At 52.6% G+C, this 15958-nt stretch overlaps 1 protein-coding gene across 1 annotated transcript in view; it reads right to left on the bottom strand.

The window, feature by feature from the left end:
* The window catches only part of CLPB (ClpB family mitochondrial disaggregase), an 81483-nt gene that overhangs the window by 28878 nt on the left and 36647 nt on the right, over nt 1-15958 (bottom strand). Inside the window, exon 6 of the mRNA XM_065658552.1 lies at nt 5811-5908. Coding sequence (XP_065514624.1) covers nt 5811-5908 — 98 coding nt within the window. The remainder of the gene's footprint in view (nt 1-5810; nt 5909-15958) is intronic.

The raw sequence follows: 15958 nt of genomic DNA, 5'->3' as shown, positions 1-15958 counted from the left end.
TTCTGAAAAGTCTGCTGGCCAGAGATCCATCTCACAGGGCCATGATTTTCTAGTCACAAAGAAACACTATGATCGTCTACTTTATGCAGGACATGCGCTCTCTTCAACCTCCGGCTCCCGAGGAAGCAGGGCCTTTGAGAGCCAGCGACTGACGCATCGTTTCCACTCAGATTATTTAGTGCCAGGGTTGGGTTAACACTTGGACTCGATGATCTTGAGGGTCTTTTCCAACCAAGATGATCCTGTGATTCTATGATTTGTGGGAGCTGAAGGCTGAGACAGGGCACAGAGCGGTTTGCAGAGACACCTGCCACAAGCACATCTCTGAGATGCTCCAGGATGGGATACAGGCAGAACCTCAAAGTGGGAGCAGGTCTTACAGCGCAGGGACCTTCTGGAGGAAAGAGGATCAATCCAGCCCCTGCTCATCTTCAGAAAATGCCACAAAACTTTCTGCTGAGCACCCTTCCCCAGCGCTCAGCACAGGACACACATGGAGCTGCTGGAGAGGGGCCAGAGGAGCCCCAGAAATGACCCGAGGCTGGAACAGCTCTGCTGGGAGGACAGGCTGAGAGAGTTGGGGGGTTCAGCTGGAGAAGAGAAGCTCCGCGGAGACCTTAGTGCGGCCTTTCTGGACTTGAAAAGGGCTGATGAGAAAGATGGGGACAGACTTTTGAGCAGGGCCTGTTGTGATAGGACAAGGGGTGATGGTTTTAAACTAAAGGAGGGAGATTCAGGCCGGACATGAGGAAGGAATTGTTGCCCTGAGGGTGGTGAGAGCCTGGCCCAGGTACCCAGAGAGGTGGTGGCTGAACCATCCCTGGAGACATCCCAGGCCAGGCTGGACGGGGCTCTGAGCAACCTGAGCTGGTGCAGATGTCCCTGCTCATGGCAGGGGGGCACTGGGGGAGCTGGGAAGGTCCTTCAACCCAAACCAGCCTGTGATCTCAAGCAGAGGTTGGCCATCTCACCAGTGAAACCAGCACTCTGGAAACAACCATCCCACAAAGCCAGACTTAGCTAAGGACGGACCATAAGGAGCCCACAGGGTGTGCAGAGTGAGTAATTTAACACCCATAATTGGTCCTTCATCATTCAATCCACCTTCCCGAGGCAGAAACACCTCTACCAACACCAGAAAGCATTCGCAGAAGCTGCTGCAGGATCCTGGATAAAACCCCCCCAGCCCAGTCGCCCGTGCTTCCTGGGCTGGTACTGACTCTGACAGAAATTAAAAAAAAAATTAATAGCAAGCAATCCAATTTTGGCTGGTGCTACGAGTCTCGTGTGTAATGGCGAGATGCCGTCAGCCCTCACGTGGAGCAATAACCTCCCTGGGGATACCAGCGGAACGGCCCCGCGGGACGGACACCGGCACGTCCGTGTACACTCGGGCACTGCTCTCACCATATATCCGCATCTTTCTTTATATCTCGACAAATCTTTTCTTCTCCTCTCATCTTTTGCCTTTCTTAAGGTGCAAGGAATGCAATCGGTGCTGTCAGGACACCGAAAAATTCGTGTGGGTTTATGTAGAGGACGTGCACGAGGAGCAGGAGGAGCCTCTCCCTTCTTCCTTGGAAAACCAACATGGTAAAAAGTCCCTGGGGAGGAAGAAAGTCCCTTTCATGGGGAAAATCTGCAGCAGTTACGGTGCTTTTTCGAAGTTCTCCCTATAAAGCTTTCAGCTCAGGGTCTGTTCTGGACAGACCCGTCCTCCCACATGCCATCTCACCAGCCCCGAGCAACCCACACTGAGCAGGAGACACCGGAACGAGGAAAATCCACCCAGAAAAACAGGTTTCAGATCAGTCTGGGATATGACCTCCAGAAAAAGTATTTCGAGGGAGGCTACAAAGAGTACGGACAGTCCCTTTGCACAAGGAGTCTGTGGAAAAGCTGAGGGGCAACAGGCACAAGTTACTCCTGGGGAGATTCTGGTGGGACACGAGAGGGAAATGTTTCCCGATGAGAACAATCAGCCATTGGAATCATCTCCCCAGGGAAGTGGTGGGTTCCTCAACATTGGAGACACTTAAGATTCAGCTGGACAAGGGGCTGGGCCAGCTCATCCAGACCGGGCTTGTGCCAAGAAACGTTGGACTAAGGATCCTTGTGGTCCCTTCAACCTGGTGTTCGATGATTTTGTGGTTCTGTGATTACAGAATCATAGGTCTAGAGAATCATTTTGGTTGGAAAAGACCTTCAAGCCCATCAAGTCGAACCGTTCCCCAGCCCTGGCACTGCCCCATGTCCTGAGAACCTCATGTCCGTCTGTCCAACCCCTCCAGGGATGGTGACTCCAGCACTGCCCTGGGCAGCCTGTTCCAATGCCCCACAGCCCTTTGGGGAAGAAATTGTTCCCCACATCCAACCTCAACCTCCCCTGGCGCAACTTGAGGCCGTTTCCTCTGGTCCTGGCGCTTGTTCCTGGGGAGCAGAGCCCGACCCCCCCTGGCTCCAAGCTCCTTTCAGGCAGTTCAGAGATCAGAAGGTCTCCCCTCAGCTCCTGTTCTCCAGATGATCTGGTGAGCGGCTCTTCCATGGGCAAACACCATCTTGATGTGATTCTTGTGGGTCTACAGAAAGCACGAAATCATCTTTCACTGCAAGGCTGCTCTGACCCAACTCTACGTACAGGGTTGTGTGTGACTTAACAAACGGACGCTTTGTAAACAACCAAACCAGACATTTTTCTCATAAAAGATGCTTCATCCAACAACCTGAGGATGTTCTGGATGGAAAAAAAAGGCTACGCTTGAGCCACAGTTGGATGATAGAATCACAGGATGGTTTGGGTTGAAGGACCTTCCCAGCTCCCCCAGTGCCCCCCCTGCCATGAGCAGGGACATCTGCACCAGCTCAGGTTGCTCAGAGCCCCGTCCAGCCTGGCCTGGGATGTCTCCAGGGATGGTTCAGCCACCACCTCTCTGGCCAACCTGGGCCAGGCTCTCACCACCCTAAGCGCCAACAATTTCTTTCTTGTGTCCACGATGTTTGTTTTCTTCAGAAGGTCCACCAAAGGTGATTCAATATGATGATGGGGACCTGAGCTCCGGTCCAGGGGGTCCTCACTCCGCTGCTCACCAGAGGAAAACCTGGGGAAAGGGCAATCGCGAGCTCGTCCTGGCTGAAACGCTCCTTAAAAATCCTTTGGCAGCCACTGACGGAGACAGGAGAGACCAGTGGATGGATCTGACTGGGCCCAGTACACAGGGGGAAACAGGATTTGAACAGCAAAGAAAGACCTGGAAGAGCTGAGATTAGTCCTGGGGCTGCCTGCCCTCCAGTTACAGACCTAAGACACCAGTTTCCAGGGTTTCTCCCTTCCTTCCAGGCCTGGATACACAACAGCCTATTTAAATTTCACCAGAGTGTTCAGCGACGTGAACTAGCCCAGAAGTCCTAAACACCAGGCAAGTGCAGTCTAATGCAGGGAAAGCACACACAGAATTATGGGGTTTTTTTCAAAAGAATAAAGGAAATCAAAATAAATTAAAAATACATATGAAAACTCCTTGTTATTCTGTCACAAGGATATGTAAATAAAATCTATGGGATGTGCCCATCCAGTAATAGTCCTGCCAATTCATTCTCCGGCAGTGATTAAAATGAGCAATAAATTCTCAAAGACTCTCGGTGGAACGCGGATCCTGGGGTGGATGTTACCCCGGGAGCGCCGCGTGCCCCCCGGCTGAATATTCATCACGAGCTGCCTCGACGGCCTGATGTTTTATATACAAGTACAATCATTTTCATCAGGAACATCTCCTCAGATATATTTCCTTTCTCTCCTCCGTCTATTAGTTAAGCAGAAAAACCAACGCAGCTTTTTCCGCCGGTTCGAGGCAGGTTTCCTCGCCAAGGATGGACTCCAGAGACCATTTACCCGGAGGATAATTCCCCCTCACCTCCTTCCTGTAAAGATTTTAAGTATTTTATTATCAACTTTTCTTCTTTAAATCCTGCTTTGGGAGCTGTCGGGTGGGAGTGTTGATGTTCTGGAGGGTGGGAGGCCATACAGAGGGGTCTGGACCGGCTGGATCGATGGGCTGAGGCCAATTGTCTGAGGGCCAACAAGGGCAAGTGCTGGGTCCTGCACTTGGGCCACAACAACCCCACGAATGCTACAGGCTCAGGGAAGAGCGGCTGGAAAAGGAGCTGGGGGTGTTGGTGCCAGCGGCTGAACACGAGCCACCGTGTGCCCAGGTGGCCAAGAGGCCACAGGATCCTGGCTGGGACCAGCACTGGTGTGGCCAGCAGGCCCAGGGCAGTGACCGGCCTGTGCTGGGAATGGGGAGGCCAAACCGCGAACCCTGGGGGTGGTTCTGGGCCCCTTGCGGCAAGAAAGGCCTTGAGGTGCTGGAGCGAGTTGAGAGAAGGGAACGGAGCTGGTGAGGGGCTGGAGCACAAGTGTGATGGGAGCGGCTGAGGGAGCTGGGGGTTCAGCTGGAGAACAGGAGCTGAGGGGAGACCTTCTGATCTCTGACCTGCCTGAAAGGAGCTTGGAGCCAGGGGGGGTCGGGCTCTGCTCCCCAGGAACAAGCGCCAGGACCAGAGGAAACGGCCTCAAGCTGCGCCAGGGGAGGTTGAGGTTGGATGTGGGGAACAATTTCTTCCCCAAAGGGCTGTGGGGCATTGGAACAGGCTGCCCAGGGCAGTGCTGGAGTCACCATCCCTGGAGGGGTTGGACAGACGGACATGAGGTTCTCAGGACATGGGGCAGTGCCAGGGCTGGGGGAACGGTTGGACTCCACAAGCTTGAGGGGCTTTTCCAACCCGAACGACTCTGTGATTCTACAATTCTATGACCGAGCAGAGCTCCTGGCTACACAAGAAGCCATTGGCTCTGCAGGGTTTCCTTCACCATGATGGAGCACAGAGAGCCCAAGAGGAAAGATCAGCGTCTCCCTGCTCAGGACAGAGGTTTAGCATTTGGGGAACACAGAATCACAGCATCCTTCGGGTTGGAAGGGAGCTCCACTGGGTTTGGAACTTCTGCTCGAGCAAGGATTTTCCCAGGTGAGCACAGACAGCACAGCACTTTTGACTGCCTGGTGGGTTTCATTCACAGCAATATCTACTAAATGCAGCAATTGTCACAGTTTTAATATGAGGAATTTCTTAACCATAGGTTTTCCAGCATCTTGCATCATTGCTGTGATGGGCCCTCAATAATTAGTCGCTCCTACTTGAGTAAGGCTTCATAGTCAGAAATATTAAGTACTTGACATCAGGCTGCAGATCCCTCCCTAATAACCTACATCTCTGTAACCTACTCCTGGGGTTTTTCTTGGAGCTTCTACGGCAAATGTGGGTCTTTTCCCTCTTCGAAATACCTTAAAACATTGATTCACGAGCGGGACACGGTGCAGTGCAGCCCACGCAAGGAGACAGTGAGGCTGAAGGGATGAGATTTCACAAGCAGGCGGCAGAAATCGGTGTATTTTGCCTTAAATTGGTGTTGGTGAACACATGGATTCCAAGCACACAGCTTGATTTTCACACCTGGTTCTTCTGCAGAAAATATGGCAAAAACTACGCCCTGATTTTAGTGTATTTTTGCCAAGGGGTTACAGAACGATATTACAGGTTCTGTGTAAGTCACTGAGAGGAAGGAATGTGAATGTGCTAAAAAGACTTCAGAAGTGTTTTTTTTCCCCTTATACATCCCGTCATTAATTTTTTTTTAAAAGCACGGAGGTGTGGGTGGGCTAACGCACTCCTGCACCGCGCACACCGGCTTTTCTTTAAAACTGATCTTGTAGTGGGAAAAAAACCCCACAAAATCACCAGAATCTCATGCTCACCTTCGCCTCCGACGCTCTCAGAAGTTTCATGACCTCTCCGTCGCGGGCGTAATCCAGGGGTGTGTGTCCCATTTCGTTCTTCTGCAGGGGGTTGGCACCTGATGGAGGGAGAAATTAATAAGATCAGGGGGGCGAGGGTGCAGTTTTGGGGCAGAATGAGCAGGACACACATCTTGTGCCTCTTGTCCAAGCGCGTGTCCCCTCCTAACCTTTGCTCTGAGGGGTGTCAGGGTGACAAAGGGACAATGTACAACCAGCGGTCCCACGCGCGGGTGGCCAGGGAGGAAGAAAAGGGATTGTCACCGCTGACAAACGGCTTGGCAGGGAAGAGCTGCTGCGGGGGGGATGAGAGCACATGGTCACAAGGAGAAAATAAAGTTTCACAAAGGCAACCGCTCCACATCCTCACGTGGGATTGTTATGGGTTCAATTGGACACGCTGCCCGTCCTCTCTGTCCGTCCGCGCTGGAGATCGAGGGGGCTGTAGCCTCCTAAACAGCTGCCACACTAAGGCACAGGAGGGAAATCACATCCTTCTTTAGAATTTAACTAAAAAATAAAAAGTCGAACAACACCAAAGACTGAACTGGAGGAAGGTGAGGACCCTCAGAAACAAATTCACATGGAGATCAAGAGAGGGGGGTACTGAGGAACAGCCAGTGAAGCAGACAGGGTCTCAGGATGAATCTCAGCATGAATCTCTGGCTCTCGGCATCTCAGGGGATTGATCTCCAAGCAGAGAGACTCAGCACTAACGCTGGTGCTCGGTGACTCCACGACAGCTTGCTGTCACCAACCAGGCACCGAGAGCTATGAGGGTGAACCTGCAAACCGGCCTCAAACCATTGGTGCTTGAATCACAAAATCACAGAATCATTTTGGATGGAAAAGCCCCTCAAGATCATCGAGTCCACCCGTTCCCCCACCCTGGCACTGCCCCATGTCCTGAGAACCTCATCTCCGTCTGTCCAACCCCTCCAGGGATGGTGACTCCAGCACTGCCCTGGGCAGCCTGTTCCAATGCCCCACAGCCCTTTGGGGAAGAAATTGTTCCCCACATCCAACCTCAACCTCCCCTGGCGCAACTTGAGGCCATTTCACAGAATCACAGAATCCCAGAATGTCAGGGGTTGGAAGGGACCTCGGAAGCTCATCCAGTGCAATCCCCCTGCCGGAGCAGGAACACCCAGATGAGGTTACACAGGAAGGTGTCCAGGCGGGTTGGAATGTCTGCAGAGAAGGAGACTCCACAACCTCCCTGGGCAGCCTGGGCCAGGCTCTGGCACCCTCACCAGGAAGAAGTTTCTTCTCATATTTAAGTGGAACCTCCTGTGTTCCAGTTTGTACCCATTGCCCCTTGTCCTATCACTGGTTGTCACCCAGAAGAGCCTGGCTCCATCCTCCTGACACTCCCCCTTTCCATATTGATCCCCATGAATGAGTCACCCCTCAGTCTCCTCTTCTCCAGCTCCAGAGCCCCAGCTCCTCAGCCTTTCCTCACACGGGAGATGCTCCACTCCCTTCAGCATCTTTGTGACTCCTCTCGTCCTGGCACTTGTTCCTTGGGAGAAGAGACTGACCCCTGCTCGCTCCAATCTCCCAGCGTCAGACTAGATATAAGGAGAAATTGTTGCCCTGAGGGTGGTGAGAGCCTGGCCCAGGTACCCAGAGAGGTGGTGGATGAACCATCCCTGGAGACATCCCAGGCCAGGCTGGACGGGGCTCTGAGCAATCTGAGCTGGTGCAGATGTCCCTGCTCATGGCAGGGGGGGCACTGGGGGAGCTGGGAAGGTCCTTCAACCCAAACCATCCCGCGGTTCCATGACCTTCCAGCCCACTGGAAAGGCGGCAGCACAGCAGGTACCTGGGCACCCACAAACGAGGCCGTGGCTTCGGCTTCTCCAGCGCAGAGCACCCCGAGAGCTCAATAGAAATGAGCAGCAATCATATGGAAAAAAAAAAAGTGCAAGGCTCCGTGCGAGCGGAGCCGGCGAGATGAGCCATTTCTAAGCATTGGCATCGGGGATCTATATTTGCTTACAGAATGAAAAATGTGCTCCATAAACATCCGACACAGAGTAATTTCTGTTGCGAGCCTTGTCATTGCAAATAAAGAATATGATCGAGACAGGTGAGATTATATAGTGCCGAGACCGGCCACTCAATATCTTTTAAAGAGACAGTGCTCCCATGTCATCTCCCCCCCCAAAAAAAAAACCCAAGGGGGGGACAAGTTTTCTGCCTCCTCCAAATGATGAGATCCTCGAGGCAAGGCCTGCTCTCATTTCAGATGAAGGCTGAGGGTTGGTTCGTTTGGTTTTTTTCCCCTGGATCTATCAATAATGGCTCTCCAATATTGGCCTAATCCCCCTGTTAATGGCTTTGACGACTTGACTAATTGCTGCAATAATTGATAGAACCCGACTCCCTCCGACTGGTCGATTCCAACCTCGGCAATAAAATATTACGCCGCAATAAATAACAGTGTCACTTTACTCGTTAAGAGAAGGTAAAAGCGGCGAGAGGTTCGTTCCGCGCTCCGGCCTGACCCCCCCTTCCCCATCCCCTGCCCTCTCCCACCCCGGCAGCTGGTTCTGCCGAGGGGACACCAACCTTGGGAGACTTAATAGAAGGCCATTTGTCACCTCCCACTCGCTGTCTGTAGCCGGAGATGGACACCTGGGCGACACCTCGGGCTGTGCGGGTCCGTCGCCTCCTCCCCTGCTCATATTAGGAGGCCCCGGCTTATGATATTTGATAAATAGCGGGTTGGTTCAGTCCCAGCATCCGCGCGGCGTCGCGGCGCCGGAGCAGCTGCAGAAGGTCACTCATTGGGGAAATATGTTTCTGTCAGCGGTATCGAAAAAAGTTTAGGAGAGTGACAGGCCTCAATTTTTCAAATTTTATTAACTCCATCCTCTTAACAATTTGTCTTGAGATTCCTTCGGATTCGGGATAAGCTGTCAATAGAGCCGCGCGACGCGGCGGGTGCTGGTACCCGGGTCCTCCGCGGCTGGCGTGGGGGAGATGGGGATGGAGGAGGAGGGGAGATGGCACATGGGGGAGATGGCAGGAGGAGGATGATGGCAGGAGGGAGAGGAGGGTGCCAGGGGCTCACAGAGAATGTTGGGGGATCGCAGGGGATGCCAGGGGCTCCCAGGACCTCCGTCCTCCGCCATGGCCCGTGCTGAAGCGCAGAGGAGCAGGGGTCTGGCTCACGTAGCGAAATATGGAGAGGGGCCAGAGGAGCCCCAGAAATGACCCGAGGCTGGAACAGCTCTGCTGGGAGGACAGGCTGAGAGAGTTGGGCTGTTCAGCTGGAGAAGAGAAGCTCCGCGGAGACCTTAGTGCGGCCTTTCCAGATTGAAAAGGGGCCGAGAAGAAAGATGGGGACAGACTTTTGAGCAGGGCCTATTGTGATAGGACAAGGGGTGATGGTTTTAAACTAAAGGAGGGAGATTCAGGCCGGACATGAGGAAGGAATTGTTGCCCTGAGGGTGGTGAGAGCCTGGCCCAGGTTCCCAGAGAGGTGGTGGCTGAACCATCCCTGGAGACATCCCAGGCCAGGCTGGACGGGGCTCTGAGCAACCTGAGCTGGTGCAGATGTCCCTGCTCATGGTGGGGGTGGCTGGGAAGGTCCCTTCCAACCCAAACCATCCTGTGATTCTATGTCCCTGTCGAAACAAGAACAAGCCTCACAGACAGACAGACAGAACAGGGCTCACAGTGACCTGGATGGACAGCCAGAGAGCTCCAGTTCTCGAGAGACTGGCCACAGAGAGGTTTGGGAAAGCCTTGGGCACTGAGACAAGGAAAGGAGCAAAGTGTGAGGACCTCATTTCATAGAGCAAACAGATGCTGCGGAAGCTTCTGCATGGACTGCTGCTCTCAGGCATCCTTGAACGTAACTTTCAGCTGAGCCTTTCTTCACTTGGGCAAATCTCCGGTGCAGAAGACAGCACAGCTTCAGTCCCAGAAATCCATTCATCCCAATATAAAGCCATTTCCAGTCTCCCAGAAGCAGAGCTGGTAATGTCACACATCAGGTTGTCAGCCTGAGGCCGATCTTGCCAACGTGTGGCTACAGCAGTTGTCATCATGAGGTCACTTCAGCGAGGGTTCCTCGAGAATTCATTCCTCATAGAATCACAGAAACATTTTGGTTGGAAAAGCCCCTCAAGATCATCGAGTCCAACCGTTCCCCCAGCCCCGGCACTACCCCCTGTCCCTGAGAACCTCATGTCCGTCTGTCCAACCCCTCCAGGGATGGTGACTCCAGCACTGCCCTGGGCAGCCTGTTCCAATGCCCCACAGCCCTTTGGGCAAGAAATTGTTCCCCACATCCAACCTCAACCTCCCCTGGCGCAACTTGAGGCCGTTTCCTCTGGTCCTGGCGCTTGTTCCTGGGGAGCAGAGCCCGACCCCCCCTGGCTCCAAGCTCCTTTCAGGCAGGTCAGAGATCAGAAGGTCTCCCCTCAGCTCCTGTTCTAAATCCCTGGAAGAAGAGCCTGGAAATCCCCAAAGCTACAGTAGGTTTGCTGACGAGGGTGCTGGGGATGGGCATAGAGAGCAGCTGTTGTCCCGAACCAGACAGACAAGCACAAATTGCACTTAAATGCAATTTTCCATAGCAATTCCACCTCCCCGTGGCCTGTTCAAACACCAGGATGGGATTCGCCAGGAGGACGCAGCCCGTACCACCTGCTGGGGATGACACGACGTCATCAGCCATCAGCTTTGACAAGGAATGACATTATTATTGCTCCACATGGCTAGTTAAAGTAATATAAAAAGACTTCTGTCCTCCGGAGTCTTCGATGATTGAATTAGTATGATCACCCCTTTTTCCAGGAACGTAAACCTGCTTTTAAATCGATAAAACACGTATTTCACAAGCAGCTTTTAGCATGCGACGTTAATAGGCAAGTAGGCACCCCTGCAGGTGATCCCACCACCCTTCTGCTGTCTGATGTTTCGATAAATATTAATATAAAAGCCAGACGGCAGGACACTGCTCCACTTGCTGGGCAACGACCTCCAGCCCTGGCTGAGGACCCGTCTCTGCTGCTGCATCCAGTGGGGCTTTGGAAGGGCCCAGATTTCAACATGAACACGCGATCCGCCGGGAATATCCTCTAATCTTATCAAGGGAAGAGCCAGAGCAAAATTTTCAAAGACAAAACCGTGGGCGCTCTTGAGGACAACACTCGGGATGGTTCAGCATCCTGCCCCTCCTCTCTTATTTGGTGGCATTTGCTAATTACCCTAATTACCCTGGCTATGAGTATAGGAGATTAAACCAGCTCAGTGTAACGACACAAGCTGAGGGTCATTCTGCCTTTGGTGTCTCCAGTGAAACATCCGTCTCCATGGGAGTAGATTCTTGAGGGCAACGTACAGCTCAAAGATCACAGAAGGGTTTGGGTTGAAGGACCTTCCCAGCTCCCCCAGTGCCCCCCTGCCATGAGCAGGGACATCTGCACCAGCTCAGGTTGCTCAGAGCCCCGTCCAGCCTGGCCTGGGATGTCTCCAGGGATGGTTCAGCCACCACCTCTCTGGCCAACCTGGGACAGGCTCTCACCACTCTCAGGGCAACAATTTCTTCCTCGTGTCTGGCCTGAATCTCCCTCCTTTAGTTTGAAACCATCACCCCTTGTCCTGTCGCAACAGGCCCTGCTCAAGTCTGTCCTCATCTTTCTTATGGGCCCCTTTGAATCACAGAATCACAGGATGTCAGGGGTTGGAAGGGACCTCGAAAGCTCACCCAGTGCAATCCCCCCGCCGGAGCAGGAACACCCAGATGAGGTTACACAGGAAGGTGTCCAGGCGGGTTGGAATGTCTGCAGAGAAGGAGACTCCACAACCTCCCTGGGCAGCCTGGGCCAGGCTCTGGCACCCTCACCATGAAGAAGTTTCTCCTCAAATTTAAGGGGAACCTCCTGTGTTCCAGTTTGAACCCACTGCCCCTTGTCCTATCACTGGTTGTCACCCAGAAGAGCCTGGCTGCATCCTCCTGACACTCGCCCTTTCCATATTGATCCCCGTGAATGAGTCACCCCTCCGTCTCCTCTTCTCCAGCTCCAGAGCCCCAGCTCCTCAGCCTTTCCTCACACGGGAGATGCTCCACTCCCTGCAGCATCTTCGTGGCTGCGCTGGACTCTCTCCAGCAGTTCCCTGTCCTTCTGGAACTGAGGGGCCCAAAGTCCAGAAAGGCTGCACTAAGGTCTCCCCGGAGCTTCTGTTCTCCAGCTGAACCCCCCAGCTCTCTCAGCCTGTCCTCCCAGCAGAGCTGTTCCAGCCTCGGGTCATTTCTGGGGCTCCTCTGGCCCCTCTCCAGCAGCTCCATGTCCTGTGCTGAGGACCCAGAGCTGGCCCAGCACTGCAGGGGGGTCTCCCCAGAGCAGAGCAGAGGGGCAGAATCCCCTCCCTCCACCTGCTGCTCACGCTGCTGGGGATGCAGCCCAGGACACGGGTGGATTTCTGGGCTGCAAGCGCACGTTGCCGGCTCATGGCCAATCTTTCACCCCCAGCACCCCCAAGTCCTTCTCCTGGGGGCTGCTCTCCATCCCTCCATCCCCAGCCTAGATTGATACTGGGGGCCGCCCTGACCCAGGTGCAGGACCTTGCACTTGGCCTTGTGGAACCTCATGAGGTTCTCATGGTCCCACCTCTCCAGCCTGTCCAGGTCCCTCTGGATGGGTCCCTCAGGCGTGTCAACCTCAACACACAGCTTGGGGTGATTGGCAAACGTGTTGAGAGTGCCCTCAATCCCGCTGCCCATGTAGCCAATAAAGATGTTAAACAGCTCCAGTCCCCATACCGACTCCTGAGGAACGCCACTTGTCACTGGTCTCCACTGGTACATCAAGCCGTTGACCGCAACTCTTTGAGTGCAACCATCCAGCCAATCCCTTATCCACCAAGTGTCCATCTGTCAAATCCATGGATCCATTAGACTGAAAGATCTAATAATTCTTCTGGGCCACTCTTGGTTGTACCATCTTGGCCAACAATGCGGGCTTGAGAATGAAACGCGGGGCAAGTCCCCACCGCAGGAGCAGCTGAAAGCTTCTCCCATACCCACACACATCTACACACAAGTCCACATGTGGTCCCTCTTTGAGGTGACTCCAAACACCGCTGGGATGATCCCTGTGGGTCCCTTCAAACGCAGGACGTTCTACAAGAAGGTGACTGCAGATACGTTTCACCCAACGATGAGAACCACTCATGAGTAACTCATAACATCCTCACGACAAATCTAAGTCGTGTACAACCACAACTAACCACAAGGTGCAAAAGAGGTTTAGAAAATGATTCCCACACGTGCTGCTATGCCCGAACGTGGCGACATCACTCCATTGAGCGGGATTTTCAACATTTACTTCTACACAGTTTGCTTCTGTCACCAAACGAAGCATCACTTTAACGAGAACCCGCATTTTTGCCCCTGAGGGTGGTGAGAGCCTGGCCCAGGTTGGCCAGAGAGGTGGTGGCTGAACCATCCCTGGAGACATCCCAGGCCAGGCTGGACGGGGCTCTGAGCAACCTGAGCTGGTGCAGATGTCCCTGCTCATGGCAGGGGGGGCACTGGGGGAGCTGGGGAGGGCCCTTCAACCCAAAATGTCCTGTGATTCTACAAAAGAACTTTCCTCAGCCCATGAACTCCATCAGGAGAAGCAGAGCTGCAGATGAAGATGGTTATGAAACACCATTCCCCCTATTTCTTCCCAAAAAGAAGACTCTCCAGCATGAGTTTTCCAGCATCAGTTCTTGTCCTTCCTCTCCTTCTTGAAATCCCTCTCGCCCTCTGCCTGCGCCCCCGTTACTCCAGCCCAGAACCGGCTCATTTTGGTGTTTCTCAGCTCTCGGTTGTTCCTCCTGCTCAGAACCTCCGCTCTCCAAGGCTCAACGCCGCCCCGTGCTCCTCTCCCAACCTGCACAACTTTGCACCTGACACCATTAAAAACACATTTTTTTCCAACTGACCACACGAGCAACTCGTCCATCTCTTGAGGGTTTGTTCTCAATGTATTTACTTAGTCGTTACTACGGCTGTGAACAGTTTGTAATGAATTTTAACACATATACAACCAGAGAGACGGCGCCTCTGATTTTCTGTGCTAAAAGTTGAGAAACTGTGTTTAAACAGCCAGTAGCTCGGAACCAAGACCTCAAAGTAACTGCGAATATTGCAAATAGTGAATAATATCATAGCGGTGTAATTATAATGTGATGCTCATTCCTTTTAAGAGCGTCTCTGTGTTAGCCTGAGGCTGTGATCAGAGCGGCTCGTTTTGCAGCCGCCGCGTCATCAGGAGCTTCTAACGCGATGTTTACAACAAAAGGAAACGTAACCATGAAACAAGCTGGCAATTATCGCATGTGCTAATTTTTGCCTTCCATTTACAGCAGACCGACTGCAGTAAATGATCTTAGCATTTGTTTTGGGCTCAGTTTTGCCTTTTTTTTGCCCTCAAGGCCGTTTGTATGAATGACAGTGCAGCCAAAGCAGGATTGAGAGGCCTGTGAGGAGAAATGCCGTAAATCGCATGGCCTGGTGGCTTTTTATCCAGCCGAAGGACTGAAAATACGGTTGTTTTGCAGCACACTAAGCTTTATTTTTCATTATACCAACCGCTGCCCAGTCACATCTCAAAGATGTGTCTGAATCATGGAATGTGTGAGTTGAAGCTCCTGTTTCTGGAGTAGAGTCTACAGAGGGAGATCTTCTAAACCAGAAATATCCAGAGATGAAGGTCAGACGCTGCCAAGGGCAGGAGAGAAAGGGCAAGGAGAGGCAAAAAGAGGCTCCCAAACCTCACTGAGAATCAATCTGTGTGTGATTCTGTCAGACGGCAGCGGCCAAGTCCAAAATTGGGATGTGCAAGATGGAAGGGAGGTGTCAGAGGAGACTGATAATCATAGAAACATAGAATCAGAGAATCATTTTGGTTGGAAAAGACCTTCAAGATCAAGTCCAACCGTTCCCCCAGCCCTGGCACTGCCCCATGTCCCGAGAACCTCATGTCCGTCTGTCCAACCCCTCCAGGGATGGTGACTCCAGCACTGCCCTGGGCAGCCTGTTCCAATGCCCCACAGCCCTTTGGGGAAGAAATTGTTCCCCACATCCAACCTCAACCTCCCCTGGCGCAGCTTGAGGCCGTTTCCTCTGGTCCTGGCGCTTGTCCCTTGGGAGAAGAGTCCTAACAACTTATAATCCCCCAAATCAGCTCCTGTGGTGGATAAACCAATTTTAGATCATGGCTCTTTACAGAGAGACCACCCTCTACAAACCAAAACAATCCTGCAACCTACTGCAAAGCAAAGCAAGGCACATTTATTTCCTACCTAATGTAAGAAAAAGGGTTGTGAGAGATGCAGAAAACCAGCACCGCACGTACTGCTCCCGTGCAGATGCGATGATGAGGTTGAAGAAGAGGAGCCAACACTGCGAGTTCTTGCGCTCCGTGCACAAGACACAACATTTCTGGGGAAATAAAGGTTTCCCTTGAGATGTGACTCGTATTAGCTAAATCTGAGCTCAAACGGCGTTCAGCTTGCAGAGGTGGTTCAATTCAAACCGCTTTCAAACAGCATCTTCGATGACCCTCGTGGGTCCCTTCCAACTGAGAACATTCTGTGATTCTACGATCTCCAGCGGAAGGACCAGAGCTTGGAAAGGCCTGGGCAATTTCGACTCCATTTTTGGGCTCAGAAACACCTTTTTTCTTTACTGCGCCCTTTAAAACAGGTTGACCTACCTGCTCCTTTCCATCTTGCTTTACAGTAACCTGAGCGCAACTTGTTTTACGCCCGCTCGACACCTGGGAGGGAAAGCAATCCTTATTCTCATTTTTAAGGTAACAGTATGCGAAGGGAAACTAAAGAATCCTCATCTCTGTATATCTACACGTGTGCAGAGCTATTAAATTCATGACAAGCATTATGTCGCCACGGAGTTTTGTACCCAGAAACACTTAAAAAGGGATCTGTTTGCTCCCCTGCCCTGTGGGGAAAACTATTCTTAAGCACTTTGACACGGACATAAATGCGCTTGCACTTACACGCTTATTGCCCTCGCCACGCGGGGATGTCAGATGCTGCGGTATGATGGGTTTTAAATCCCGGTCTCCCAGGGTTTTAAT

This window comes from Caloenas nicobarica, chromosome 1 (genome assembly GCF_036013445.1).
Source record: "Caloenas nicobarica isolate bCalNic1 chromosome 1, bCalNic1.hap1, whole genome shotgun sequence".
In the NCBI taxonomy this organism is placed as follows: Eukaryota; Metazoa; Chordata; class Aves; order Columbiformes; family Columbidae; genus Caloenas; species Caloenas nicobarica.
This window is presented reverse-complemented; position numbering and strand designations above follow the sequence as displayed.